Source organism: Ambystoma mexicanum, chromosome 7q (genome assembly GCF_040938575.1).
Source record: "Ambystoma mexicanum isolate Mex_15411 chromosome 7q, UKY_AmexF1_1, whole genome shotgun sequence".
Taxonomy (NCBI): Eukaryota; Metazoa; Chordata; class Amphibia; order Caudata; family Ambystomatidae; genus Ambystoma; species Ambystoma mexicanum.
In genome coordinates, this window is record NC_090941.1 from 301,012,969 (window position 1) to 301,040,196 (window position 27,228).

The following is a 27,228-nucleotide window of genomic DNA, read 5'->3' on the forward strand; positions in this document are numbered from 1 at the left end:
AGTGGCGGCGCGGGTGCGTCTGCAGGGATCCACGTTTACCCCTACCTGGACGACTGGCTAATCCGGGCAAGGACAAGGGAACTCGCCGTCGAACACACGGCGAGGACCGTCCGGTTGCTCACGGAGCTGGGGTTCGCCATCAATTACCCCAAATCCCACCTGGTTCCATCGCAGATAGCACTGTTTCTGGGAGCGAAGCTCGATACAGTGGGGCAATTGGCCTCACCCTCAGAGGAGAGGACCAAGACCATCCTGGGCAAGGTGCAGCGCCTGCTAGCCACAGACGTGGCCAGGGTGAGGTCCATCAAGTCCCTCCTCGGGATGATGTCCTCATGCATCTATCTTGTACCCCTTGGCAGACTTCGGATGCGTCAGCTACAGGAGTTCCTCGACGGCCGCTGGCTTCAGGCGAGGGGCTGTTTCAAGGACAGGATCCCTCTCGTCAAGGAGTTCTGTCGGGCGATCTTATGGTGGGGCATCCGTGCTCACCTCACGACAGGCACGGAATTTCAAATCCCGGCGTTTCAGGAGACGGTGACGACGGACGCCTCTCTGGAGGGTTGGGGGGCCCACACCCGGGACCTCCACGCAAGAGGCCTTTGGCTCCCGGAGGAGAGGTCTCTTCACATCAACATTCTGGAGCTCCGAGCAGTGTTCTGGGCTTTCAAGTCATTCCTTCCGTCCCTCAAGGGCAAAGTGGTGAGGATCTTCACCGACCACACCACCACGATGTTCCTTATACGGAAGCAAGGAGGCACCAAATCCCCAGCCCTATCCAAGGAGGCGCAGGATCTGTGGCACTGGGCCGTCGCCCAGGGCCGTCGCCCAGGGGATGTTTCTGGTTCCCTTCCACCTGGCAGGAATATAAAACACCATCGCGGACTCACTGAGCAGGGAGCTGCGCTCGTGCCACGAGTGGGACCTGCGCCAGGACCAAGCGGATCGACTCTTCCAACGATGGGGCAAACCCCAGATCGACCTGTTCGCGACGAACTCCAAGTGCCAGAGGTTCGCCAGCAGGTTCCCACAGCCGAGGAGCATGGGCAATGCTTTCTCGTTCTCTTGGGACAGCCTGTTTCTATACGCGTTCCCTCTGTTGCCATTGCTGCTCCGCCTCATCAACCAGCTCAAGAATTGCAGGTGCAGGATGATCCTCGTCGCACCGGCGTGGCCGAGGCAGATCTGGTTCCCGGACCTTCTGGACTTGTCAACGTCCCCACCAGTCAAGCTGCCGGCGGACGCGGATCTTCTCTCCAGAGAAGGAGGCGCCATTCTCCATCACGACCCACAGTCGCTGAACTTGCAGGCCTGGCTCCTGCAGCACTAGAGTTTGGTGGGTACGATATCCCGGCTGATTGCAGAGAGGTTCTTGCAAAGGCCAGGGCGTCCTCAACTCTCAAGTGTTACGGTCATAAATGGAAGAGGTTCTCTGTCTGGTGCTGTGCACAGAAGATTAACCCTCTGCGGATTACGGCCCCTCAAGTGCTGCCGGACCTACTGTCGCTGGCCAAAGCTGGACTGGCTCACGCCTCCATAAAAATACATCTGGCTGCCATCTCCCGATATACCAGGACTACGGGACGGGCGTCCTTGTGGTCTCATCGCCTGCTAAAGGAATTTATGAAGGGACTATTCCGATCATTCCCGCCGGTGAAGGCCCCTGCCCCGGCGTGGGAGCTTAATGTGGTGCTGACCAGGCTCATGGGAGCCCCATTCGAACCTATGCATTCGGCGCCTTTGAAGTTCCTGTCATGGAAGACGGCGTTCCTCGTGGCCATCACCTCTGCACGACGAGTGGGAGAGATTCAGGCCCCATCTTGCAAGCCTCCATACTTGACTTTTCATGACACGAGGGTAGTGCTGAGGACGCACCCCTCCTTCATGCCCAAGGTGCCGTCGGACTTCCACCTCAACGAGCCCTTGGTGTTACCAGTTTTCTTCCCATCGCCTTCGACGCTGGCCGAGAGGACTTTGCACTCGCTGGATGTAGCTAGAGCGCTGAAGTTCTACGTGGACCGCACTAAAAGTTTTCGGAAGACATCACAGCTGTTTTGTTAACTTTGGGACTGTGAATCAAGGGAAGGCTCTCTCGAAGACTTCCATTTCCAGATGGTTCTCCGGCTGCATCATGCACTGTCACCGGTTGGCAAACCGACCGCTGCCCGGCCGTCCGAGAGCCCATTCGACCAGAGCGATCACTGCTACCACAGCGTTCCTGTCTGGTGTGCCCCTGCTGGACATCTGCAGGGCTGCTACGTGGAGGTCGACGCACACCTTCACAAGATTCTACTGCGTCGATTGGGACTCCAGGGAGGAGTCCAGGGTCGGCCAAGAAGTGCTGCGCAACATGTTCGCTTAAGGTGAGCCTGGTGAGGAGGTAAGAGATGCTTAATGTTGAGTTGTTGTATTGCTTAATGTTGCGCCTGTTGCCACCTCCCGTGGTTGTGCATGTGTATACTGCTATGTATTCTTTTATTCATGAGCATGTGAATCCATGCCAGACCCCATGCTGGAGAAGAAACAAGTTACTTACCTGTAACTGGTGCTCTCCAGCATAGGTCTGGCACGGATTCACATGCGAACCCTCCCACCTACCCCTCTGCGGCTCTTCACTTGGTCATACTGCCACTTGGCGTGCTACCAAATCTGAGGATGGCTGGCAGAGGCGGGGCTTAGGGAGAGGGCAGTCATTGGCTGGGGGGCAGTATGACCCAGAGATCAGTGATTGGTTACTACTAAGAAAGACAGATCAGAAATGAAACTGATCCTGATTTTTTCTTTACCGAGGATTCCCAGCCTGACGACAGGGAATATTCATGAGCATGTGAATCCATGCCAGACCCATGCTGGAGAAAAACAGTTACAGGTAAGTAACTTGTTCCTTCTGGATACAATAGCCCACGGCTGCTGCCTTCCCTTCCTAAAGCGGCCTCACGACAATCCACCGGGGAATCTTTGAAGCTTCCAGATCTGCTCCTTGTGCAGGAAATCTTGACCCTCCTGGAGAAAGGTGCTATAGAACTGGTGCCTGTAGCGGAGAGGAACAAGGGATGGTATTCCCCCCTCTTTTTTGATTCCAAAGAAAGACTGGGGATTGAGACCCATCTTGGACTTGCGTTGGTTGAGCAAACTTCTCAGGAAGTACAAGTTCAAGATGGTCCCTCTTTCTTAGGTCATCCAGGCCCTTCGACATAAGGATTGGTTGGTGTCTCTGGACCCAGAGGATGTTTACTTTCATGTGCCGATTCATCCAAAGCACAGAAAGTACCTAAGGTTTGCGGCTGGCGACTCGCAATTTCAGTTTCGGGTACTGCCATTCGGATTGACCTCTGCCCCGAGGGTCTTCACCAAATTAATGGTGGTGGTGGCAGCATATCTCGGGCGAGTGGGGATTCACGTCTACCCCTACCTGGACGACTGGCTGATCCGTGCGTGTTCTCCCGAGCAAGCGATGGATTGTCACGCTCACCTGATTCCCACGGAGCTGCATGTCTGGCTTCGCGTGCTGATGCTTCTTCAATGGTGAAGCGCAGGACTCTGAAGATGGACTCTCTGGCTCGCAGGAATATTCCCCTTAGGGTCTGGAAGGATGAGTTCTCCATCCTGCTTCTGATGCAGGGGCGCATTGAAACCCAGTTACTTCACTGGATTGAGGTTTGATGGGAGTTCAAATAAGCTTGACTATTCAGGTAAGGCACTGTAAGAGTTCTGTAGCAAGTTCAAAGGTTCAAGCTTAATAATAATGTTCATTGTCTTATTGCAGCAAGCGCTAACGCTTATGTCTTTTCCCCCTTAGGGGCCGGGGTCCGGAATGCCAGGAAGCGGCAGGACCCGAAATGAAATGGGAATGACCGAACAGGTAAGTCTTAGAAGGAAACTGAGCTTTTCCTGTTCCCTTCCTTCTCTCACCTTGTGTTCTTGTCTTTTTCTCTCTAGGCTCTGGGAAGTGGCTGCAGATCCGGATGATCGCTGCTGAAGATGGAGGTGCCCAGGAAAGGTGAGTGAAATGCAGCGCTGCAGCGATCGAAGCGAAATGCTTTTAAAATGATGTCTTCCCTTTCAGGATTGTCGGTGTGATGTCTCCGTGATGCAGCTTTAGCAGGTAAGGTCTTCTTTCTCTCCAATTCTCTCTTAGCAGGTGACCCAGGATGCTGACAGGCGTGGCTGAAGTCCAGATGCAGGAGCTGACACGGTGAGCGTCCAGCTGCGAGGAGCAGAACAATGCGAAGCATGAGTTGCTGATCAGGGTTGGTTTAAATAGCTTTGGAAGAAGTTCCAGGTATGTATCCTTCCACCGATCAGGTATGTATCCTTCCCTGACCACACCCAGGGGAAAGTAGTCCCACAGGTAAAGTAGTTCCATTCAGGCCTCAAGAGGGCCTGGATGTAGCAGCATGGTCTGCATCAGGTAAGTGCACATTAAAACACTTGAACACTTGTCTAACTTTGAGCCTGGCGCCTAAGGCGCCAGGACAGGGGTTCAACATGAGCCTGGCGCCTAAGGCGCCAGGACTGTGTCCAAAGGGCCCCAGCTTGGGCCCGCTGGCACTTCCCTGGGGGGAATGATGCCTGCCTCTGGGGTTGCTGGGTCGGACCTAGCTCCTTGGAGGTAGGCATCATGACAGTGATCATCTCAGTCTCACCTGCCGCTCCCTCTACAAGCTGTGATTCTCCCTCAATTTCAAAAAGTCGCATCTGACACCTTCCCAACAGCTCCAGTACATCGGGGCTGTGTTGGACACGTCCTTGGAAGTGTTTGCCTCCCAAGGTGAGGGCTCATCACATTGTGCAGATGGTGGACTAGTTTCAACATGCCAAGCTTCCCCAGGCTTTCGAATTCTTAAGGTTGCTCGGCCTCATTGCATCCTGCATATTTCTGGTGCCAGAGGCCAGACTGAGGATGAGATCCCTGCAATGGGTCGTCAAGATGCAGTGGTCACAATTCCCAGGCAAGATGTCGGATCCCATTCAGATTCCACTATCGGTCTCGCTGGATCTGCTGTGGTGGGCCAACGAGGGGAACCTGATGAAGGGGGAGCAGTTTTGGCAACTGTGGCCGGAGGTGACAGTAGTGACGGACGCTTCCCTCACAGGATGGGGAGCTCATGCCGAGGATTTGACCACCAGCGGTCATTGGTCTCTGTCGGAGTTCAAACTCCACATCAACCTGTTAGAGCTGAGGGCATCAGGCTGGCCCTAAAGGCTTTTCTGCCGTCTGTGCGGGGGGTGGGGGGGCTGTGTGTCCTGATCATGACGGATAATACAGTGGCCATGCATTACTTCAACAAAAAAGGGGGGGTAGGGTCACTCCTGTTGTGCAGATGTGCGATGCAGCTCTGGTTCTGGGCAATCCAGCAAGGAATATCACTCACAGCAGTTCATCTGGCCGGAGAGGAGAATGCGGCGGCGGACGCTCTGAGCAGGCAGAGCACAGGCTCTCACGAGTGGGAGTTGGCTCAAGAAGTCCTTCTGGAGATCTTCGCCCTTTGGGGAACCCTACAAATGGATCTCTTCGCGACTAGTGCCAACCGGAAGTGTGAGAAATTCGGCTCAAGGGAATTTCCTCTGAGAGGTGCCTTAGAAGACGCCTCCGTAGTGGATTGGTCATTCCCACTGCTGTATGCGTTTCCTCGGTCCCCGTCATTCCTCAAGTGTTAAGGAAGTACGGATCCCACATGATCCTCATTGCTCCGGATTGGGCCAGGAGAGCATGGTACCCGGACCTTCTAGAGATGTCCATCTGCCTGCCACGTCCTCTTCCCTACCAAGAGGATCTGCTCTTGTGGGTAGGTGGGTGTGGGGCTTTTGGGAAGGGAGCCGAAGGGAGGGGCGGGTGGAGAAACGGATGACGGGGGGACGGGATGGACGGGGTTCTCCATCCAGAAGTCAAGACTCAACAGTCACGCTTGGTATCTGAAAGGTTGAGGTATAAGGATTGGGACCTCGCGGATGACGTGATGGAGGTGCTGCTTTCGGCCAGGCGGCCAGCAACCAAATCCCTGTACCGTTGCCGTAAGTTTTGCGACTGGTGCAGGGGACAAAATGTTGATCCTTTTCAGTGTTCCATTCCCATGGGTCTATCTTTCTTGCTTTCCTTGGCCCACAGGGGCCTTCAAGTAGGTACCATTAAAGGTTACCTGGCGGTGCTGTCTATCTTCAAGCGCTCGTCTGAAGAAGGTTCTTATTTTAAGATTCCTTTGATTTCCTAATTTCTTAAAGGGCTCACTAATGTGTTCCCGCCGTCCCTGTTCCAGGTGCCGGTTTGGGATCTAAATTTGGTCTTAAAATTCCTGATGGGTGCTCCATTTTAACCTTTGCACTCTTGTCCTTTGAGACTGTTGTCTTTCAAGACGCTGTTCTTGGTTGCGGGTACATCCACTCGCAGAGTGAGTGAATTGCAGGCACTTTAATCTAAGCCGCCCTTTACTGTGTGCCACAAGGATAGGGTTGTACACAGGGTACGTCCTTCGTTTCTACCTAAGGTAGTATCTGATTTTCATTTAAGCCAGAAAGTGGTTCTTCTGTCTTTCTATCCTCCTCCTCACCCTTGTAAGGAAGAGGAGCGACTCTGAGCTTTTATATTTCTAGGATGCCCAGGGTCAGAGTGGATGATCAACTCTTTGTGGGGTATACTGTACCCCGATTGGGCCAGGCTGTTACCAAACAGACCTTATCCAGGTGGATTAGCCTCACCATTACTGAATGGTACCGATTGGTGGGCAAGGACCCTCCGGAAGGGTTGCAAGCTCATTTCACTAGAGGCGTGGCTACTTCCACAGCCCTGCAGCGTGGAGTTCCTATTACGAATATTTGTGAAGCAGCCACATGGGCTTCTATCCACACATTTGTCAAACATTACTCACTGGATACGCTCCATGGTCAAGAAAAGGCCTTTGGTAAGGTGGTTCTTTATTCTGCAGTCTGATTGGGTATTCTAAATTCTTTTTCCCGCCTACATTTTCTGGAACTGCTTTGGGAGTCTGTCAAAGATGTGGAATACGTTGGAGGACACAATCCATTCGAAGAACAAGTTACTTACCAACTGGTAACGTTCTTTCGACTGGATGTTCCTCCAATGTATTCCACATCGCCCTCCCAGCCTGCCCCTCTGGAGAATTTCCTATACGATTGCAGCTTATGTTACCATAAGGCTATGTGCAGTCAATCAGGCTTTGGATATGTGCATGTCACACGTTATGGAGGAAAAAACATAAACTGAGGCTACGGGCGCCATGCGTCCTATTTATAACATCCGGTGGCGTCGTCCTCGACAGAGGCCTTCGAGGGACATCGACTCGACGCAGGACTCCCACTGCCGAAAAAGTTTCTGAAGTACACAGCGGTGGACATTACATGTCAAAGATGTGGAATATGTTGGAGGAACATCCAGTCGAAAGAACGTTACCAGTTGGTAAGTAACTTCTTCTCAAAGTTCTACAACAAACCTACCTCTGATATACATAAACATGCTGTTACGCATTGATTGCACTTACAGCACACTCTCTCTCTCTCTATTCTGCCCCACTACCCCATCCCTAGCCCTCCCCCTGCAATGGATGTACAGGGGTCCAACAACTCCATTTATAAAAAGCAACAGTCTCATTGCCATGAATATTCTCATTGCACTCGGTGCTCCTGGTGGTCCCTGAAGAAGATTTTGATAGTGGGACCAGGTGGATTGTTGGTTGCAACAACTACACCAGGGTCCAGCATCTTCACCAGAGTGCTACCCCCAGAAGACCATATTCTGTATCCTGCCAGAGAAGGATAAAAAAATAAAATTGCGGAGGTGATCGAATCATCGATCGCACGATTCCTCACAATTACTCAAAGAAATACCATATCAATACCGACTGCGAATGCCAAGTGGCTTCAGATTGTGTGGTGTGAAGTGATCCAGCAGGCCAGTGACACTGAACAAGGCCTCAATGCGATCGCTATGTGCTGGACCTCCTCACAGCTATGGAAGGAGGGGTCTGCTAAAAGATTGGTGATTCATGTTGCACCTACGTACCTCCTAATGATGCAGAAAATGGGTTCCCTCACCAACATAGGGGCCCTGCACGTCCTCTGCACGTGCATGCAGACAGATGCTTGGATACAAGTGAGTGATTGGTTTCATAGCCCCCATCCACGATGGTGTCCACGAAAGCAGGTTTTCCTGAATATGTTGGTTCCTGTGATCATGTTCGTGATCTTCGGCACCTGCCAGCTGGGGCTTCGAAGTTGTGCCGAAGCAGTGGCAAGCAGCGCAATGATGATGTCTCAATTGGGTTATGAGGGGCACCTTGTGGTACAAAAGACAGTTCAGTTCAAACTGACGACTCAAACAATTGCATGGTTGCAATAGAGCAACGCCTTCACCCCACAGGCACCACCACAGTTCAACCACCTGACCCTGAGAATTACACAGAATACTGGGTAGATTTAGCATGGGATGGAGGGTGTATATACATGTACCCTAAGCAATATGCACAAGCAGGGGAAAATGTACGGTTTGTATGCAGAGCGTGGGTACCAAAGGATAAGTCACTGCCATACCTGGAAGCTGAAAGATTGGCAAGGGAAAGAAGGATAAGGGACGAGAAGATTAGAGGGATTTATTGATGTATTAAATAAAGGGGGGGAATGTTGGCAAGAGGGGAAATTCGTCCCAAAACCCCAAGCGCTTTTGGATGCTACAGAGGTCTGCAAGTGTGCAGTAGGTGATCGGGTAGGTTACAGGGGGTAGAGGGTATCGCCTGGGGTTATAGGGAGGGTGGTGTATGATTTTAGCTTTAAAATTCTTTGGGACTTAGACGCCATCATACATATTAGCAGCCATATTGAAATTGAGGCCTAGCTTGGCACTCTAGACAGAGGCGCAGCCTAAGTCACACATGGAAATAAGTGAATGCATGCAGGAATTGGGAATATGTTGTAACATGGGCACCAGTGAGAAAGTGTGCTGGATCACATTCAGGGAGGCATTTAGACTTCAAAATTTTTCCCGAAGTGTTATTCAAAACAATGTTTTTAGCACACAAAAACACTTATTGGGGTCCACCTTTTCAGTGTGGAGGCTGATCCTTATGTTGGTACCATTTAATGGGTGACCTCAGAGGATGGATTTCACAGAAGATTCCTCATAATGTATGGGGGCTCCTGTCCTTAGGCATGGGGTGCCTGGGGCTGTTGTCCATTTCAGAGACGATTGTGTGATTTCATAAAAACTTGGGGCCACATTTCAGTGAGGAACTATTTTTACTTTTTATTCGACCTTCATAAGAAGTGTGTGGTCCCTGAGTTGTACGTCACTCGGTAGTATTTCAAGAGTGAGGTTTTTGTAGGAGAAATTTAAACTTTAAAAGCAACGAACTTCGTCCATAGTGCAGAGTTATATGGTGTTGTTCACAGGGTATCCCGAGTTGGTTTTTGGAATATCCTTAGTTAAAAAGTGGTCGACCGGTTTCGATGAATTTAATTGATCATCTTCTTCAGGACCTTGATTTTGGCTTGTCTCTAGGAGATCAGGGGTATGGAAGGGGCACCGTCATCCCTTTTACCTAAGAGAAATCAAACCGAAATGGGTTTTAAATCTTGAGGTCACAGTGGTTCTTGAAGTTTTATTCTGTGGTATTTTCTATTAACTTAATACAATTAAATTGATATGCTAGCATTTTTTGACAGTCATTTGGCTATTTAGGCTAAAATGGACATAGAAGGCAGCTGGTGATTACCTCATATATAGTAACTGACAGCCGGGTCTTTTTTGTCATGCGTGACTCCAGTCCTGTAAGACATTAACAAGGTGTTTTTTATAAGACAAAAGCCTACGTGAGGCTGTATCATAAATGAGTCGTAATACAATTATAGGAGTGTCTAGTACCGTCTGATTTGGGGTTGACAGACGAAGCGCTGGTGTGCATTCATATCTCTGTGTTTACTTCCAAATGCGGTTCGCGGTATAGTGCGGGGAAACGCTTTGTTCTAAGAAGCGCCACTACATATGTAGGTGGCAAAAATACAATTTGGATATTGCTTAGAATAACAAACTGTCTTTGCTTTTTTCCCCCCTTCTAAAAACTAATAAGGGAATGAGACCACTGTATATATATTTTTTTAAAAAAAAAGGATTGCCATAATGAATACAGGAGTCATAAGAAAGTAAGGCTACTGCATCAGCTACTTTGCAGCCCGCACTTAAACCGCCCGTGCAAAAATGCATACCCCTTAAATGTAACTCTAGTCACTCTAAGATGGCCCCCAAAAATGAGGATCATCAACAGCAAAAACGGCCAACGTATAAATGCCGCCGTTGCTGGGCAACGGTTGCTAAAACTGAACAACTCCTTCGGCGTCTCACAGACACCAGCAAGCATTTGTGCCATACGGTGAGTGAATTCCAAGTCGAACGCGATTTACGCGTCAACACTCGTGGCCCTTTCAGAATTAAGATCACTCGCGCATGACCGCGAACTATTATTGGGATACCAGCCGCGCCCGCGACCGGTATCTTGGACTGGGATGTAGACCTATTCACCGCGCATGTACATGTTTTTCATGTAGAGTCTTTATGTGGGCAGATGCATGAATGTGGGCAGATGTATTCCCACAAGGCATAAGCGCCTGGTACTGGGACAGCACCTCTTTACAAGAAAGTGGCGCTTCTTAGAACAAAGGGTTTCCCCGCACTATACCGCGAACCGCATTTGGAAGTAAACACAGAGATATGAATGCACACCAGCGCTTCGTCTGTCAACCCCAAATCAGACGGTACTAGACACTCCTATAATTGTATTACGACTCATTTATGATACAGCCTCACGTAGGCTTTTGTCTTATAAAAAACACCTTGTTAATGTCTTACAGGACTGGAGTCACGCATGACAAAAAAGACCCGGCTGTCAGTTACTATATATGAGGTAATCACCAGCTGCCTTCTATGTCCATTTTAGCCTAAATAGCCAAATGACTGTCAAAAAATGCTAGCATATCAATTTAATTGTATTAAGTTAATAGAAAATACCACAGAATAAAACTTCAAGAACCACTGTGACCTCAAGATTTAAAACCCATTTCTGTTTGATTTCTCTTAGGTAAAAGGGATGACGGTGCCCCTTCCATACCCCTGATCTCCTAGAGACAAGCCAAAATCAAGGTCCTGAAGAAGATGATCAATTAAATTCATCGAAACCGGTCGACCACTTTTTAACTAAGGATATTCCAAAAACCAACTCGGGATACCCTGTGAACAACACCATATAACTCTGCACTATGGACGAAGTTCGTTGCTTTTAAAGTTTAAATTTCTCCTACAAAAACCTCACTCTTGAAATACTACCGAGTGACGTACAACTCAGGGACCACACACTTCTTATGAAGGTCGAATAAAAAGTAAAAATAGTTCCTCACTGAAATGTGGCCCCAAGTTTTTATGAAATCACACAATCGTCTCTGAAATGGACAACAGCCCCAGGCACCCCATGCCTAAGGACAGGAGCCCCCATACATTATGAGGAATCTTCTGTGAAATCCATCCTCTGAGGTCACCCATTAAATGGTACCAACATAAGGATCAGCCTCCACACTGAAAAGGTGGACCCCAATAAGTGTTTTTGTGTACACCAGTGAGAAAGGCCAGAGCTACAGAGATTCATAGACCTTTCATTGTCTCATGATGGCAGAGTTCATATCCCAGAAGGAATGCGCCCTGCAAGGCCACAAGCGGGTTGAGAGCTAGCTGCGAAAAACAATCCCACAAGAAGGGCATGAGCCTCTGACCTTCCGTGTCCCAGCTCTAAGTAATAGCACCCAGATGTCCCCATCCCAAGCCCCCCAACATTCCAAAGTACCATTGAGTCCCAGACTACCGACCATAAAACTGTTGGACACCCCCAATCAATCAAGAAAAATCAGAAAGCGGGGACCAGTTGCCTTCACCATAGGGCAAGTAATTTGTGTTGCGATGTGTCAGGAGGGGTAAAACAACTTAGCCAAAACGAGGGTGGAGAGCTTTGGACGGGCGCCAAAGTGTCTTCAAGGACGTGCCCCTGTGGGGGAAGATGGACAGAAGGGGCTGGGACTAATGGCCTGGCATCCATTATGGAGCAGGTAGCCTATGTATAGCGTCTCAACCAACCAGCTATTTGGATGTGTACATTATGGAATTGACATCACTGATGATGCTGTGTGCATTCATATTGTTGCTCGTACTGATTTTGCCAGAACGTTCCGTGACAGCAGAGTTCTTTGCTGACGCACTTCTATTTTTGTGTAATTTAAACTTTGTTCTCCTTGTAAGAGGTGTGCTGATCCTTTTATCTCTAATGTGGGTGGCATTATTTCTCGTGTGAGCGTTGGGTTTCTAAACAGAAATCAAAAACCACAAGTTGCCAACATGCAATCAACCGAAGCAGTGTGTGCAATATTGTACGACGACGACAATGGATACTGTTTACCATGGCTATTTCTACACTAATTAGACCCCCAACAAAAGGGGGATAGCTGTCTCAACATATTGCTTTAATACGCTTGATGAGGTGTAAAACACAAGTTACGGTAATCTCAGCTCTTCACAAATTATCTTGTTTCTCCACAGAATCCCTCTTCCAGCTGCTTTTAGAAATTACTGTTAGATGTACGGGAATGAATGACAGTACCGGACAGTCATTGACTGCACTATCCTGTGCCTGCCTATTCAGTTTGGTGGTGAGCTGGGGAGAAACTGGAAGGACGTTACAGGCCATCTCTGCAATTCTCACCAACAACGGCAGCCATGCTTGCCAAACAATTCAGGTACACCAATCCCTGTGCTTATTCATGTGTTTGCTCCACCTTTTCCTGCAAGTGTCACATTGCACATGAGGAGGTAGTTGTGAAATAAATGTATCCCTGCTTTAATTTGTCACAATGTCACATTTTGATGTAGTTCTTTATTTGCATGGTTTAAATATACGGTTGTCATTGACTGCAGATGAGAACTAGCATGGCAATAGTCACCCTGTTATCCTACCGACGCCACTTGCAAGTGTTTGTTTTTTTACTGTTCATCTCTTATGTTTCTGCTGTGCCTTTTTATTTATTTTTTGCAAATATTTGTATTTATGATTACCCGAGTGCAACAGAAGCAATTCAGAGTATTTATGAAAAACATTTACATCAACAGTAATGCACTCAGTATATTCATTGTTTCAAAAACTCTGTGAAGCCCCTTAACCCCCCTCCCCACCAGTCCACCACTCCTCCATATGCACACCCTAAAGAGGGTATAACTGGGGAAACAAAACTGTGAAAAACGAGCATGAGCTGTCTATTATCCAAAGGAAAAGCTGGAGGCCAAAAGGGCGATAGCGGACACAGTTTCTCCCTCCTGCTCAAGTGGCAGGGCATCACCGTGGGTATTCCCACCAGACCCGGCCAGCGATCTGTTCTTTACCAACGTATGGCTATTAGTTCTGGCACACAGTCTGTTCAAGTAATAGTGTTGGACTTTTCAAGCACTCTATAAAATCTAAGTAAGGGAAGCCTCGACATATCGACCTTAGCATGTGATTCGAGTAAAAGTGATATTAGACTCTCCGTGTCATAGAGCTCATAAGCCTTACAAGCCCATTCCAATTTTGTCGGTATATAGTTCTGCTTCAGACTTTTGTTTTTGTAAAGTTTCTAAGCGAAATGGCACGGCCTCCATTATCCTTCAGAAAGGGACATAAGGAAGGGAGTTTTGAAGCCTTCTTGAGGCAATCGCCCTTAATGAAATGTTTGAAAATGTATACTTTACAAAATATTGGTATATAAATAAAACCTTCCAACACAGCCTTACTACTACATCAGATAACAAAGCTACCTAGCAGTACCTAACCGCATACATCGGCCATGGACACGTATGTCTGGTTTGTTCCATATTTGCTATCGCCTATGTTTGCAATAATATTTGAAATGCCCTCCTGTACTTTTTAGATCATAAATAGTTGGCTGCATGGACTGGGCTTATCATGGAATTGTCAAAAAGGCAGCGTAGAACTTGGCTGCATTTCTAGAGTATTTGTCAGGATGTGTATTGCTCTGGCAACCCCCACAGACCATGACATTTCATCATTTCATCCTGCCTAGCCATTACAGAAGGGGAAAGACCAAAAATAATTCCTGGCCCTTCCCCAAACGGAACAGTCCTGCTCAAACGGACTTTTCACATACTTGTTGCACAAGAACAACATACTTGTTGCACAAGAACAAGAGCAATCCATACACCTCAACAGTGAGGTAGAACATGGGTCTCTAGTCCCATCAGGCTGGGAACCCGTGTCTGGGCTTACCTGTCCATCTCTGGGTGGCTTTTGCAAAACTGAAGTGTTGGGGCTAGAAGGTTCTGAATTAATTATAAACATGGGCATTTCTCTGGCTGTGCATATCCCAGTTTCTCTGCATGATATGATCTGGCATTTATAACGCGCCTATACACAAGTGTTTCAAGGCGCGACGAGGCAAGGGAGGGGAAACAGTGGGAAGACAGACACCGATCATACTAGGCCAGGTGTCATTCAGATCGGGCAAGTGAATGGGTAGGGAGAAGGGGCAAAGTGCCTGGGGGAAGGGAGAGGGCAAAGTGCAGTACATGGGATAGTAGAATAAATAAGATAAATAAAAGCGGCCAGATGGTGGCAAGTGCAAGGTAAGTGCAGGTAGGGGGACTGTAGGGATACAGAAAACAGTCCCCAGGTGCGGGGGTTGCCAGGGGGTCAGGGCAGGTGTGTAAAAGGCAGGGCCTGGCCCCAAGATCAGAAAGGTTGACCAGGTAACCAGTGCAGTTTCAGCCAGGAATTTCAGCAGGGGAGAGAGGCAGAGAAAGCGGAAGCAAGGAGGAAGGTTTTGAGGTGTTTCCGGAACCAGAGATGGTTCTTCTCAAGATTCAGGGAGGCAGGAAGGCTGTTCCAGAGGGAGGCCCCTGCCGAAGAGAGAGATCAACCACCAACTCGTTGCTTGGAGAAGCGACTGACCCTGAGGGAGTTGGAGGCAGATGAGCGAAGAGCCCGATAAGGAAGGTATTTGGGAAGAGAGAGTTGAAGGTATTTCGGCCCCAGAAGGCTTGTGGACAATGCAGAGGGTTTTGCACTTAATCCTTGCAGCCACTGGGAGCCAGTGCAGAGATTTCAGTCCTGGAGAGATACGATCCCTGGGCTTGAGGCCAAGGACAAGTCTCGCAGTCCTGTTTTGGATAAGTTGCAGAGGGCGGAGAGTAGAGGCAGGCAGATTAAGATGGAGGCTGTTGCAATAGTCCAGCCTAGAGAACCAGGGCTCTGGAGACAGTGAGCTTCTTGGGGAAGGAGAGGAAAGGAAGAATACCTCTGAGGAGGTGCAGCTGGTAGTGTGACTTCTTAGAGACGTCAGAGATGTGAGGAGAGAAGGAGAGTGTGGAGTCGAAGATGACCCTGATATTTTTAGCCTTGAGGTGGGAGCAGGAAGAGGGCCAAGAGAGGCCGGCCAGAGAGCTGCAGGTAAGGAGGGAGTGGGTGTGCCGATGAGTAGAATCTCAGTCTTACTGGCATTAAGGCAGAGGTCATTGGCCGCACACCACTCCTGGATAGCAGACAGTCAGATGAGGGAAGGAGAGCAGGAGGTCGAGGGTAGCCTGAAAATGAGCTGGGTATCATCCGCATAGCATCTCTCCAGTACATGGAGAGTCATGTGACTGTGTGCCTTAGGTGCTTTCTGGCTTACACCCTTTTTAAAGCCAGTGCTACTATAGAGATTGAAGGTTAGGTGAAAACATCTGCATTTGTTAATACTTTGCAAGTGTTAGCCTTATTGTTCATTGATCAAGGTCAACTCAACTGCTCATCCCAGAGAGTTTGGTAAATTAAGTACCAGTGAGTTGGGTGATAACATTTACAATGCTTAGAAGCGCAAGGAATCTGACATGAAGCATTATTGTTTATTTATTTTTGGTACATAGACTCTGAGGAGAATTTAAATAGAATGTCATGGCAGAATGTTTCATATGTGCATGTTCACATTTATTTTTATTCTGTTGCGTAAATTTGATTTGTATTTGATTTGTTTAAATTGTGACTGTTTCTATGATTTTCTCCTTTTGATTTCATTCCCATAATGTTTTAAATTGAAATTAAATTTTTGTTTGAGCTGAATAAAACATTCCGATTTTTCTTTTTAGGTGCCAATTATTCTAAATTCTCTTCAGAGGAGTGTGCAAGCGGTTTTGGTGGGCAAAATCCAGATTCAGGACTGGTTTAGCAATGGAATTAAGAAAGCCGCCTTAATGCATAAATGGCCTTTAAAAGATCTTCCTGTGGATGAAGATGACCACTGCCTACTCCAGAGTGATGGTTTCTTTCTTTACCTCCTATGCAAAGATGGACTTTACAAAATCGGATCCGGATACAGTGGCACAGTGAGGGTAGTGTATCGATTTTTATTTTCATTAATGGTTTATTTTGGAACACTTTATGTAGTGCTGCATTGGATCTAGAGTGCACCACAGTGTGTGAAAAGTGCCTTTTAATATTGTTATGTTATGTTACTTTGCATTTATATAGCGCCTTGTGTAAGATTGGTATGGTCTGAAGGCGCTGGTAGGTTGAACGCCCTTGGGAGCCGGAGTTCAAGTCAGTAGAGAGAGTAGAGATAGTCAAAGGTGGGTGTGAGCACCGGATATGTGTGCAGCTGATGTGGCATTCGTGTAATAGCTGCTTCTTAGCGATGGGTGTGGTGGTTGAGAGATCAGAAGTATGTGTTGGTTCTGGCTGGATTTATCCAGACCGAATGTGGCTGCGTTAGGCCTAAGGAGAACGCCTGGCTGGGTGATGTGTAACCAGCAGTGTTTACATAGAGTGATGGGGAGTATGCGGCAGATGTTGGTATGAGAACAGTTACACCGAATGGTGTCATAGTATCTCTGTGTTCTAGTTGAATGGTGGTGTAAAGAAGAGAGTAAGCGTGGTGATATGATGGGTTACATGTTCTTTCAAACGTTCCATGCACTCGAAACCATTTCATGTATGTCACGCAATTCTATGCGCTCCAATCCGTTCCAATGCATTCCAGTCCTCCCACGCACTCCAGTCCGTTTCATGCATTCAAATCTGTTCTATTTTACTCCGATCCATTCCGTGTATTCTAAGTTGTTTTTTGCACTTCATCCACTTATTTCACCCGTACCACCTACGTCCTTCATCCGTTCCATCCACATATTTCACACGTTCCATCCACATACGTCATCCATCCACATACGTCGCCCGTTCCATCCACATACGTCACCCGTTCTATTCCCATACCTCACTCGTTCTATCCATATATGTTTTGTACATATATGTTTTAAACAGTGTTGACTAAAAGTTATTTAAGCTAAATGTTTTTTTTAAACTTTTTTAAAATTACAGTCCAGCAGGTTACAGCAGAACACAGGTTCATACAATATTGCCAATTCAACGTCATAGTAATAGCATTTCTCCAGCATGGGGTCTGGCATGGATTCACATGCTCATGAATATTCCCCGTCGTCAGGCTGGGAATCCTCGGTAAAGAAAAAACCAGTATCAGTTTCGTTTCTGATCTGTCTTTCGTAGTAATAACCAATCACTGGTCTCTGCGTCATACTGACCACAGCCAATGACTGCCCTCCACCTAAGCACCGCCTCTGGCAGCCATCTTCAGATTTTTACCGCACGTTCATGTGTTGGGATCCTCGTGCTATTGCTCTCGAGCGTTAGTGCTATTTTTCGCGCTTTTTTTCACAAAAAAACTTCGATTCTTTCGGTCAAAGAGCCTCAAGCTCCACCGATCCTACATCCGATCAACGGGGACCCGTGTCGGATTCATCTGTGCCCCTCAAGGGTGAAGATTTCGTCGAGCTACACTTCGGAGGAATCCAGAAGCTTCTCAGGCCCGGTCTCGGAGATGGCCCAGGAGAAGGGAAGCTCGACGCCCGGAAAGCTGTTCAGGGTCTGCCCTGGATGCCAGCTGCAGAACGTCTTCAAGGAGGACGAACACTCTTTCTGCCTTTACTGCCTTCATGAGGACAAGACGCACGTGGAGAAGGACTGTGCGTTTTGCGGCAACATGTCGGAACGGACCATGAAGGACCGCCACCAACGTCTCGCCAACTGGCTGGAGGGTAAGAGCCCGTCTGGCGAGAAGAAGAAGAAATCCGAGCGGTCTTCTAAGACCTTTGAGGGCGCCCCGGCGACGGGGGCCCAACATAAGGCCAAGCACCGCGAGTCCGCTGGCACCGGGAGCGCCGAACGTTCGGGCTCTACGGGCACCAGGCAGGGCGCACCCTCCCCGGCACCATCAACCACGAGCCAACGCTCTGGGTCGGGTAAGAGGAAGGCCGAGCACCCGGCGAAGCTCCTGGAGAGGCCCCGGTCGAGCTCTAAGGCAGAGGAGGAGCGTGGCAGTGCCCCCTCCCTCAAGGATAAGGCGGTGAGCGCACCTAAGGTGGTGAAGGCCTTGATCCATCCGACCAAGCCCTCTATCGAAACGGTCGCGGCGGCCCTGGCTCAGCCTGTGGTGGCTGCACCAGTGGTGGCGACCTCAGGGCCCAGAATCTCCCTGCCTCCTCGGAGGGAGTCTTCCTTTGTGCCCATCGATAGGACCCCCGTGAAACCCTCCGTGGGGAAGAAGAAGGGGGGGCAGGGCGTCGTCGGAGATTCGGCCTCAACCTCAGAAGAGGAGCTGATCGAGGTCTTAAGCCACGGCCTAGGCGTGGAAGAAGGCCAGCCCGTCGGAATGGACCCCGACGCAGGTGACGACGACGACATCGTCGAGGATACCGACGGGGCCCCTGCCCGCCCGTCGGATTCCCCTCTGCCAGCACCGCAAGACAACTCGGCGGCCATTTTGTTGGCCATACAGTCCTTATGCTCCGAGATAAGGACGAGGCTACCGTTACCGACGGAGGAACCTCTCCCGTCGGGGGATCCAGAACCGGGACCTTCTGGTGTTCCCCCTACCAAGAAAAGAAGGATCCATCCACCACCTCCTTTTCAACCGTCGCGCCCCGTCCAGCCCTCCTCCCCGTCCACCCGAGGGGATGATACGGGGACTGACACGGCAGCGACGGGTACGGACGACGAGGCATACGACGAGGATTTTCCGTCGTCGCCTCCCACCAGGGCTTCTCCGCCCGACGAGATCGGATCTTTCCACTCCATGATCTCCAGGGCTTCCGAGCTTTTCCAACTCTGCCCTGAGGAGAAGAAAAAGGAAGGCTTCCTTTATCAGCGGCGCGAGGCCAAGAGGAAGACGGTCCTCTCAGTGCCTCTGTTGGACGACATTTGGGATGAGGGCCTTTCCCTCCTCAAGAACCCTTCCACGACGCCAGCTAGAAGAGACCGGTACGAGAAAAAGTACCGGGTCCCGGACACGGCCCCCCTGTGCCTCCGGGCGCAGCCTACCCCGGACTCCGTCGTCTCCGCGGCAGCCAGGAAGAAAGCGGGGGGGGGTGCGGCCTCCACATCGACTTCCCCGCCGGACGGCGAGGGAAAGAAATTGGATGCTATGGGACGTAGAGTCATCTCGTCGGCAGCGACGACGATTAAAGCGGCCAACGCCTTGGCTATCGTGGCCCGCTATGACAGGGAGCTCTGGTACAAGATAGCTCCCCTGCTGGATTTTCTGCCGGACGACAAGAGGGCGGAGGCCCTTGAGATCCTGCAGGAAGGTGAGGTGGCCTCGGACCACGCCATCACCGTGGCGACGGACATCGCCGACACCGGGTTCCGCCAGTTGGGCAACGGCGTTTGCCTTCAACGTCGTGGATGGCTCAAAGCTACGGATTTCCGGCAGGACGTCCAGACCAGAGTCCTGGACATGCCCTTCGACGGGAACAACCTGTTTGGGAAGACAGTGGACGATTCCCTTCAGGCCATCAAGGCGGATACTGAGACGGCCCGGGCCCTTGGAGTCCTGCAACGACGGACGCCCTTTCGGAGCGGCGGAGGCAAGGGCGCCTCCAAAGGTTCCGGCGGCGGTTTCGCTTCCTACCGTCAAGCGGCCCGCTCGTCGTCGCAAGAGGCCTACAGAGGACGAGGCAAGTCTAGCGGACCCCGCCGTCGTCGCCAAGGAGGTCAAGGCGGCAAGGCCGCGCCCAAGCAGGATTGAACCGGCCGTGGGGTCGGGCCCCCACCGAAGCACCCCGGTGGGAGGCCGGCTGGCGGGCTTCGTCAGCGTGTGGGAGTCCATCTCCACCGACCGTTGGGTGCTGGACGCCCTGGCCCGGGGCCACGCGCTCGAGTTTCAAAGAAGGTGCCCGCGCGTCCCCCCCGTGGCCAGGAAAGAACTTCACGTCCCTCAACTTCTCCTGGAGGTAAAGGCGATGCTCAGAAAAGGCGCCATCGAACTCGTCCCAAAGAGGCTTCGGGGCTCCGGAGTCTACTCGAGATACTTCCTCGTGAGGAAAAAGACGGGAGGATGGCACCCCATCCTGGACCTGCGACGTCTGAACAAGTTCATCAAGGCGCAGAAGTTCCGGATGGTCACCCTCCAGCACGTCCTGGGTCAGCTGGAGGAAGGAGACTTCCTATCGTCGTTGGATTTGGAGGATGCCTACTTCCACATTCCCATCCTAAAGGGGCACCGCAAATTCCTCAGATTCGTGGTCCAAGGGCGTCATTACCAGTTCAAAGCCCTTCCCTTCGGACTACGGTCGGGACCCAGGGTATTCACCAAGTGCCTCGCACCGGTGGCGGCGCAGCTGCGCCGCGAGGGGATTCACGTCTACCCCTACCTGGACGACTGGCTCATCCGCGCCAAGACGAGGGAGCTCGCCGTGGTCCACACGGCAAGGACCGTCCAACTCCTCACGGACCTGGGATTCTCCGTGAACTACGCCAAATCCCACCTGGTGCCCGCGCAAGTCGCACTGTTTCTGGGAGCCAGGCTCGACACAGTGTCCCTTCTGGCCTCCCCGTCGGAGGAGAGGACCAGGACCATCTTGGGCAAGGTGCAACGGATGTTGGTGGCCGACGCGGCCAAAGTGAGGTCCATCAAGTCCCTCCTCGGGATGATGTCTTCCTGCATCTACCTCATTCCCATGTGCAGGCTCCGGATGCGCCCGTTGCAAGAATTCCTGGATGCGCGCTGGATCCAGACGACGGGCAGCTTCGAGGAAAGGATCAAGCTCGACGAGAGTTTCCGACGAGCGATACGGTGGTGGGGCACCCGCGCGCATTTGACGGCGGGCATGGACTTCCAGACCCCAGCCCACCAGGAGACCGTGACCACGGATGCCTCCCTGGAAGGGTGGGGAGCGCACACCAAAAATCTGCACGCAAGGGGACTCTGGCTCCCGACGGAGAAGTCCCTGCATATCAACGTCCTGGAGCTCCGTGCAGTGTTTTGGGCCCTCAGGTCCTTCCTTCCGTCCCTCAAGGGCAAGGTGGTGAGGATCTTCACCGACAACACCACCACCACCATGTTTTACATCAGGAAACCGGGCGGAACCAGGTCCCCAGCGCTGTCCAAGGAGGCGCAGGACCTGTGGCATTGGGCCGTTGCCCAAGGGATTTTTCTGGTGCCGTTTCATCTGGCAGGGATAAAAAACACCATCGCCGACTCACTCAGCAGGGAGCTGCGCTCGTGCCACGAGTGGGAACTACGGCAGGATCTGGTGGATCGCCTCTTCCGACGGTGGGGCACACCCCAGATCGACCTGTTCGCGACGGCGACGAACACCAAGTGCCGGAGGTTCGCCAGCAGGTTTCCCCAGACGAGGAGCATGGGCGATGCTTTCTCGTTCCCCTGGGAGGGCCTGTTCCTCTACGCGTTCCCTCCCTTGCCTCTGCTAATCCGGCTCGTCAACCAGCTCAAGAGGTCACGGTGCAGGATGATCCTCGTCGCACCTGCGTGGCCGAGGCAGATATGGTTCCCGGACCTTCTGGACTTGTCAGCGTCCCCGCCGATCAAGCTGCCGGCGGACGCGGATCTACTCTCCAGGGAAGGAGGCGCCATCCTCCACCACGACCCGAAGTCGCTGAACTTGCAGGCCTGGCTCCTGCAGCGCTAGAGTTTGGAGGATACGACATACCGGCCGATTGCAGAGAGGTTCTTGCAAAGGCCAGGGCGTCCTCGACTCTTAAATGCTACGGACACAAATGGAAGAGGTTCTCTGTCTGGTGCCACGCACAGAAGATTAACCCTCTACGGGTTACGGCCCCCCAAGTACTGCCGTACCTGCTGACGCTGGCCAAAGCTGGTCTGGCACACGCGTCCATCAAGATTCATCTTGCTGCGATCTCCCGATACACCAGAACCACGGGGCGGACGTCCTTGTGGTCTCATCGTCTGGTGAAAGAGTTCATGAAGGGACTGTTCAGATCGTTCCCGCCGGTGAAGGCTCCGGCCCCGGCGTGGGAGCTCAACGTGGTGCTGACCAAGCTCATGGGACCTCCGTTCGAGCCTCTGCACTCGGCCCCGTTGAAGTTTCTATCGTGGAAAACAGCTTTTCTTGTGGCCATCACCTCCGCACGACGAGTGGGAGAGATCCAGGCCCTTTCCTGCAAGGCCCCGTACTTGACTTTCCACGACACGAGGGTAGTGCTCAGGACGCACCCCTCCTTCATGCCCAAGGTACCGTCGGACTTCCATCTCAACGAACCCTTGGTGTTACCTGTGTTCTTCCCGTCGCCTTCGTCGCCTTCGTCGCCGGCTGAGAGGACTTTGCACTCGCTGGATGTAGCTAGAGCGCTGAAGTTCTACGTGGACCGCACGAAGGGTTTTCGGAAGACGTCACAACTCTTTGTGAACTTTGGACCTGTCAATCAGGGGAAGGCTCTCTCGAAGGCTTCCATTTCCAGATGGCTCTCCGGCTGTATCATGTACTGTCATCGGTTGGCAAACCGACCGCTGCCTGGCCGTCCGAGAGCCCATTCCACCAGAGCGATCGCAGCTACCACGGCGTTCCTTTCTGGTGTGCCCCTGCTGGACATATGCAGGGCTGCTACGTGGAGGTCGACGCACCCCTTCACGAAATTCTACTGCGTCGACCGGGATTCCAGGGAGGAGTCCAGGGTCGGCCAAGCAGTGCTGCGCAACCTGTTCGCCTGAGGTGAGCCTGGTGAGGAGGTAAGATGCTTAATGTTGAGTTTGATGTAATGCTTAATGTTGAGCCTTTGCCACCTCCCGTGGTTGTGCATGTGTGTACTGCTATGTATTCTTTATTCATGAGCATGTGAATCCATGCCAGACCCCATGTTGGAGAAGGAACAAGTTACTTACCTGTAACTGTTGTTCTCCAGCATGGGTCTGGCATGGATTCACATGCGAACCCTCCCGCCTACCCCTCTGCGGCTCTTCACTTGGTCATACTGCCACTTCACGTGCTTCCAAATCTGAAGATGGCTGCCAGAGGCGGTGCTTAGGTGGAGGGCAGTCATTGGCTGTGGTCAGTATGACGCAGAGACCAGTGATTGGTTATTACTACGAAAGACAGATCAGAAACGAAACTGATACTGGTTTTTTCTTTACCGAGGATTCCCAGCCTGACGACGGGGAATATTCATGAGCATGTGAATCCATGCCAGACCCATGCTGGAGAACAACAGTTACAGGTAAGTAACTTGTTCCTTCCGCTTACTGTATTCGCACATCAACAATATATCTTACATGATACATCTCACAACCCTTCCGTTTCTCTTCTAGCGAGATAATCTGTAAATGGGCCCCAAATGTCTTTAGGTCTACTCATCGAATATATCCCTCCTCCAATTCATTTACGTAGGTCATTTCTCGTAGCCATTCCTGAAAAGTTGGTGCTCTCCTGGATTTCCATTTCAACATTATACATTTTTTGGCTAACATACATCCCATGTTAAACAATCTTCGTATCTTAATGGATACTTTACCTATGTTTTACCTCAGTAGGTATTCAAATGGTGTAAGCAGGGGAGGGACCCCAGTGATATCATGCAGTGCCTCGGATATCTCTCCCCAGAACCATGCAATATGTGTGCAGTCCCAGTACATGTGCACTGAATCTGCCCCTTCTTTGCCACACTTCATACAGTCACTAGGTGCGTCAGGAAAAAAATTGCGACACCCTAGCCGGGGTATAATGTAGTTGGTTCAGAATCTTAAAATGTATAAGCCTAAAACGAGCATTTAGAGAAACTTCTCTAGTCAGCGAACAGTGTTTCTGCCATTTAGTATTGTCAATAATTATTGCAAAGTCTTTTTCCCATTTAGGTTTAGCCTTATTTTGTTGCTTCTGTCCCCTCAGTGTCCCCTCTGCCATTAACATGTCAATGCATGTACAGGACTCAGGTTCTTGCGGAAAGGATGGCCATAGGACTCGGGTTCCTATGGAAAGGATGGCCATCTGTGGCGCACCGCTGCCCTCATTCTAAAATATTGTAATGATCTCACAGGGTTGTTCCCCAATTTCTCCCTGAACTCCTCTCGGGTTACAAACGTCCCTCCCGGAAACAGGTCGCCCAATCTCATGGTTCCCTTGGGGTCCCAGGCTTTCTTTATGTCCGGATCATACGGCGGGCGGGAGCCGCGGGCAATTAGTGTTATTTTACTGTTATATGGTTATATGCTGGTGAACTAATAATAATACACTTGTCAATAGAAATGTGGTCAGATTATTATACTAGCTACTGAAGCGAAGCTAGTATATTTACAACAAGCCTAATATGGCACCCAACAGAGTGCCTTTGAACGTGTGAACAATGTAGAAGGAGATTCATTATATTAAAGTTCACAAATGTAAAAAGCATAAAGCACTGTAATTTTAAAATGTCCTGCAACTGGGAGAAAGCTCTGAGACGGAGCAAAATATGCCATCAGTGCTGTCTGACATCTCACGGTCCATATAATTTGAAATAAATACACAGCATGGCATCACTGTCCTATGTAGAGAAAAACTGGATTTTATAATATGCGCGCACACACTTCCAAAGGGAAAGGGTTAATGGTGCATATTTATTTATATTATGTTTTTTCTACATTTTATATGTTGGGTTACTAATCTGTGTATGATTTTATTAATGAAGAATTTCTTATTCCATATAAACAGGTGTATAATTATAGCTGTTAAAACCACAAATAGTTTCTTCAGATGTGACCTTAAGGGGCCCGTTCTGAACACAGACTTGAAGTCTTGAAAGATCACGCACCATATATGTAGTAAATGTTTTAACTTCAAATTACAATGTTCAATAAAAGAGACCATGCAAAACTTTAAAATCCAAGAGAAACAAATGTTTTCTGGAAAATGAGTTTGCATGCAACACTTTACCTAGGTTTCAAAAGAAGTATTTTAAAAATAAATTATCATAAGGTAAGGAATTGGTCAAAGTGTACAAAAGTCAACCGGTTTGTACAAACACTAGTATTATTCCATTCTGTGTACTTACGTTTTGTCTTGGCCGGCGCCAACCCTTAAGGTCAGCCTGGGGATAACGGGTGAAGGAGCAGGTAAGACTGGTTCCACTTTGATCTTTTCATGTTTATTAAAAATGATGTGTTGAGATTTGTTATTGGCAATATGTTCTTTTCACCAAGAGGCAATCCCTCATCCAATGCTCCCTTGTATACAGTTATGGGCCAAAGAACACACTGTGTGTGTAATTGAAACTCCGATGTATTTAAAAGAAAATCAAAGATGGTCCCCTTCGTTTATTCTGGGGAATTTGCCACAACAAGATACATAAGCTTTGATTATTTGTATACACAAAAAGAATTGGCCTGCATGTGACAATCTGACTAAATGTAATGCACACATTCAGTCACACAACATAGCTATTAAAAATATTTGATTTGAATTCAAATAAGGATAGCTGAGATAAATGACATAGAAAAAGGACATTTATGTGAACACATCTAAATGAATGCCCTCCTGTGAGAATGTGGGATTGCAGGTTTCTACCATGTACATGAAAGTTGTGATGAATCAGAAATGAACCGCCCCCCCCCACCCCCCCCTCCAGCCCCTCCCTCAAGACCCTGACCTGGGACCTTCCACATGTGGCCTGGGAAAGGCAGACTCTTCCTGATCCCGACCTTGGGGGTGGTGTTCTGTGGAATGATCACATGGGGGAGGAAACATGTCAGGAGTAAGGGGCAATTCCCCTGTTTACCTTTCCCGAAACCTTAGCCCTTTGATGGCTTATTGCAAAACAGAAATAGTTAAGAAAACAAATTATTTGGGTCGAGGAAGAGGGATGCAGAGAAACCATGTTGTCGTGGTCTGCTAATTAACCCACATGACCCACACCTGAGGATGGGAGGCTTAAATTGGGCCCTCGGTTGCAGGCAAGAGGGAAGCTGAAAAAGTCAGAGAAGCAGTGTATGCTGTGCTGGCCGTGTCGGCAGGTGGAGGCGGGATTAACAGAGTGAGAAGACGCCGGGACCACCAAGGGTCCTGAGAGGGTCGTTGCCTCTCCATATCCCCTGTGCAGAGGTTGTGCAGCAGAAAGTCGGCGTTGTGAAAGATGCCGAAAGGTCTCCAGTGACTGGGTCGCGCATCCGATTTGCAGATTCGCAAGAACTTGGGAAGCTCTGAGTTGGTGTGGCAGCTGCAGGAGGCGACAACCAGAAACTGTTTGCTGAGTGCAGGAGAGCCGCAGAAGCCAAAGGCCAGCGTGTATCACGCGACAGCGACTTATCCGGTGAGTTCCCCATTCGTAAGTGGTACCAGAGTGCTCGAGTGCTGCTTGTTTATGCCAGGTCAGCCGCGGCGCTCGCGTGTGCATGACAGAAGCATTTTCATTGAATACTGAACTATTAGAAAACCAAGAAGGTGGCAGTTAATGAAACAAAGTAAGTGATATACCTGTACTGAGAAAGCAGTATTGAGAATTGGGAATAGCAAGCAATGCCAAAGCTGAAAGCTCTCCAAAGGTGGGACAACGGGAGTAATAAAAAAAACAAGGGTTGTAGGAAGCTCTGTTCCAGTGGTGAAAAGAATGTGCTTGAACCAAAACCAAGGTAGCCACAAGGAAAGACTGTATCCTAGCTACGGTTTAACCATTGGTGCAGAAGGGTGAGAAAAGTAGCAAACAAGCTGCCCTTATGGAAGAGGGAGATGAGCATCGTCTGTAGAGTGAATGTTCTATTCCCTGAAAGCTGCATTTTGATACTAAGAAAAACTGTTGAAGTTGTTGTAGTTCTAAAATTGAAAGTTACTGTTGAAGCACTTTTCTCTTGTGTTGTTGAAGAAGTAGACGGGCAGGCGAGGGTACCCGTAGGGCAAGAAGTGTTTGCTCAGGTGAGAGGATAAGCCAGGTA

At 49.9% G+C, this 27,228-nt stretch overlaps 1 protein-coding gene across 12 annotated transcripts in view; it reads left to right on the forward strand.

Moving 5' to 3' along the window:
• Positions 1–27,228, forward strand: part of MYCBP2 (MYC binding protein 2) — a 3,160,061-nt gene that overhangs the window by 250,219 nt on the left and 2,882,614 nt on the right. For all 12 annotated transcript variants that reach the window (XM_069639721.1, XM_069639717.1, XM_069639718.1 and 9 more), the window contains exons 5-6: positions 12,581–12,777; positions 16,154–16,396. In XM_069639721.1, coding sequence (XP_069495822.1) covers positions 12,581–12,777; positions 16,154–16,396 — 440 coding nt within the window. The remainder of the gene's footprint in view (positions 1–12,580; positions 12,778–16,153; positions 16,397–27,228) is intronic.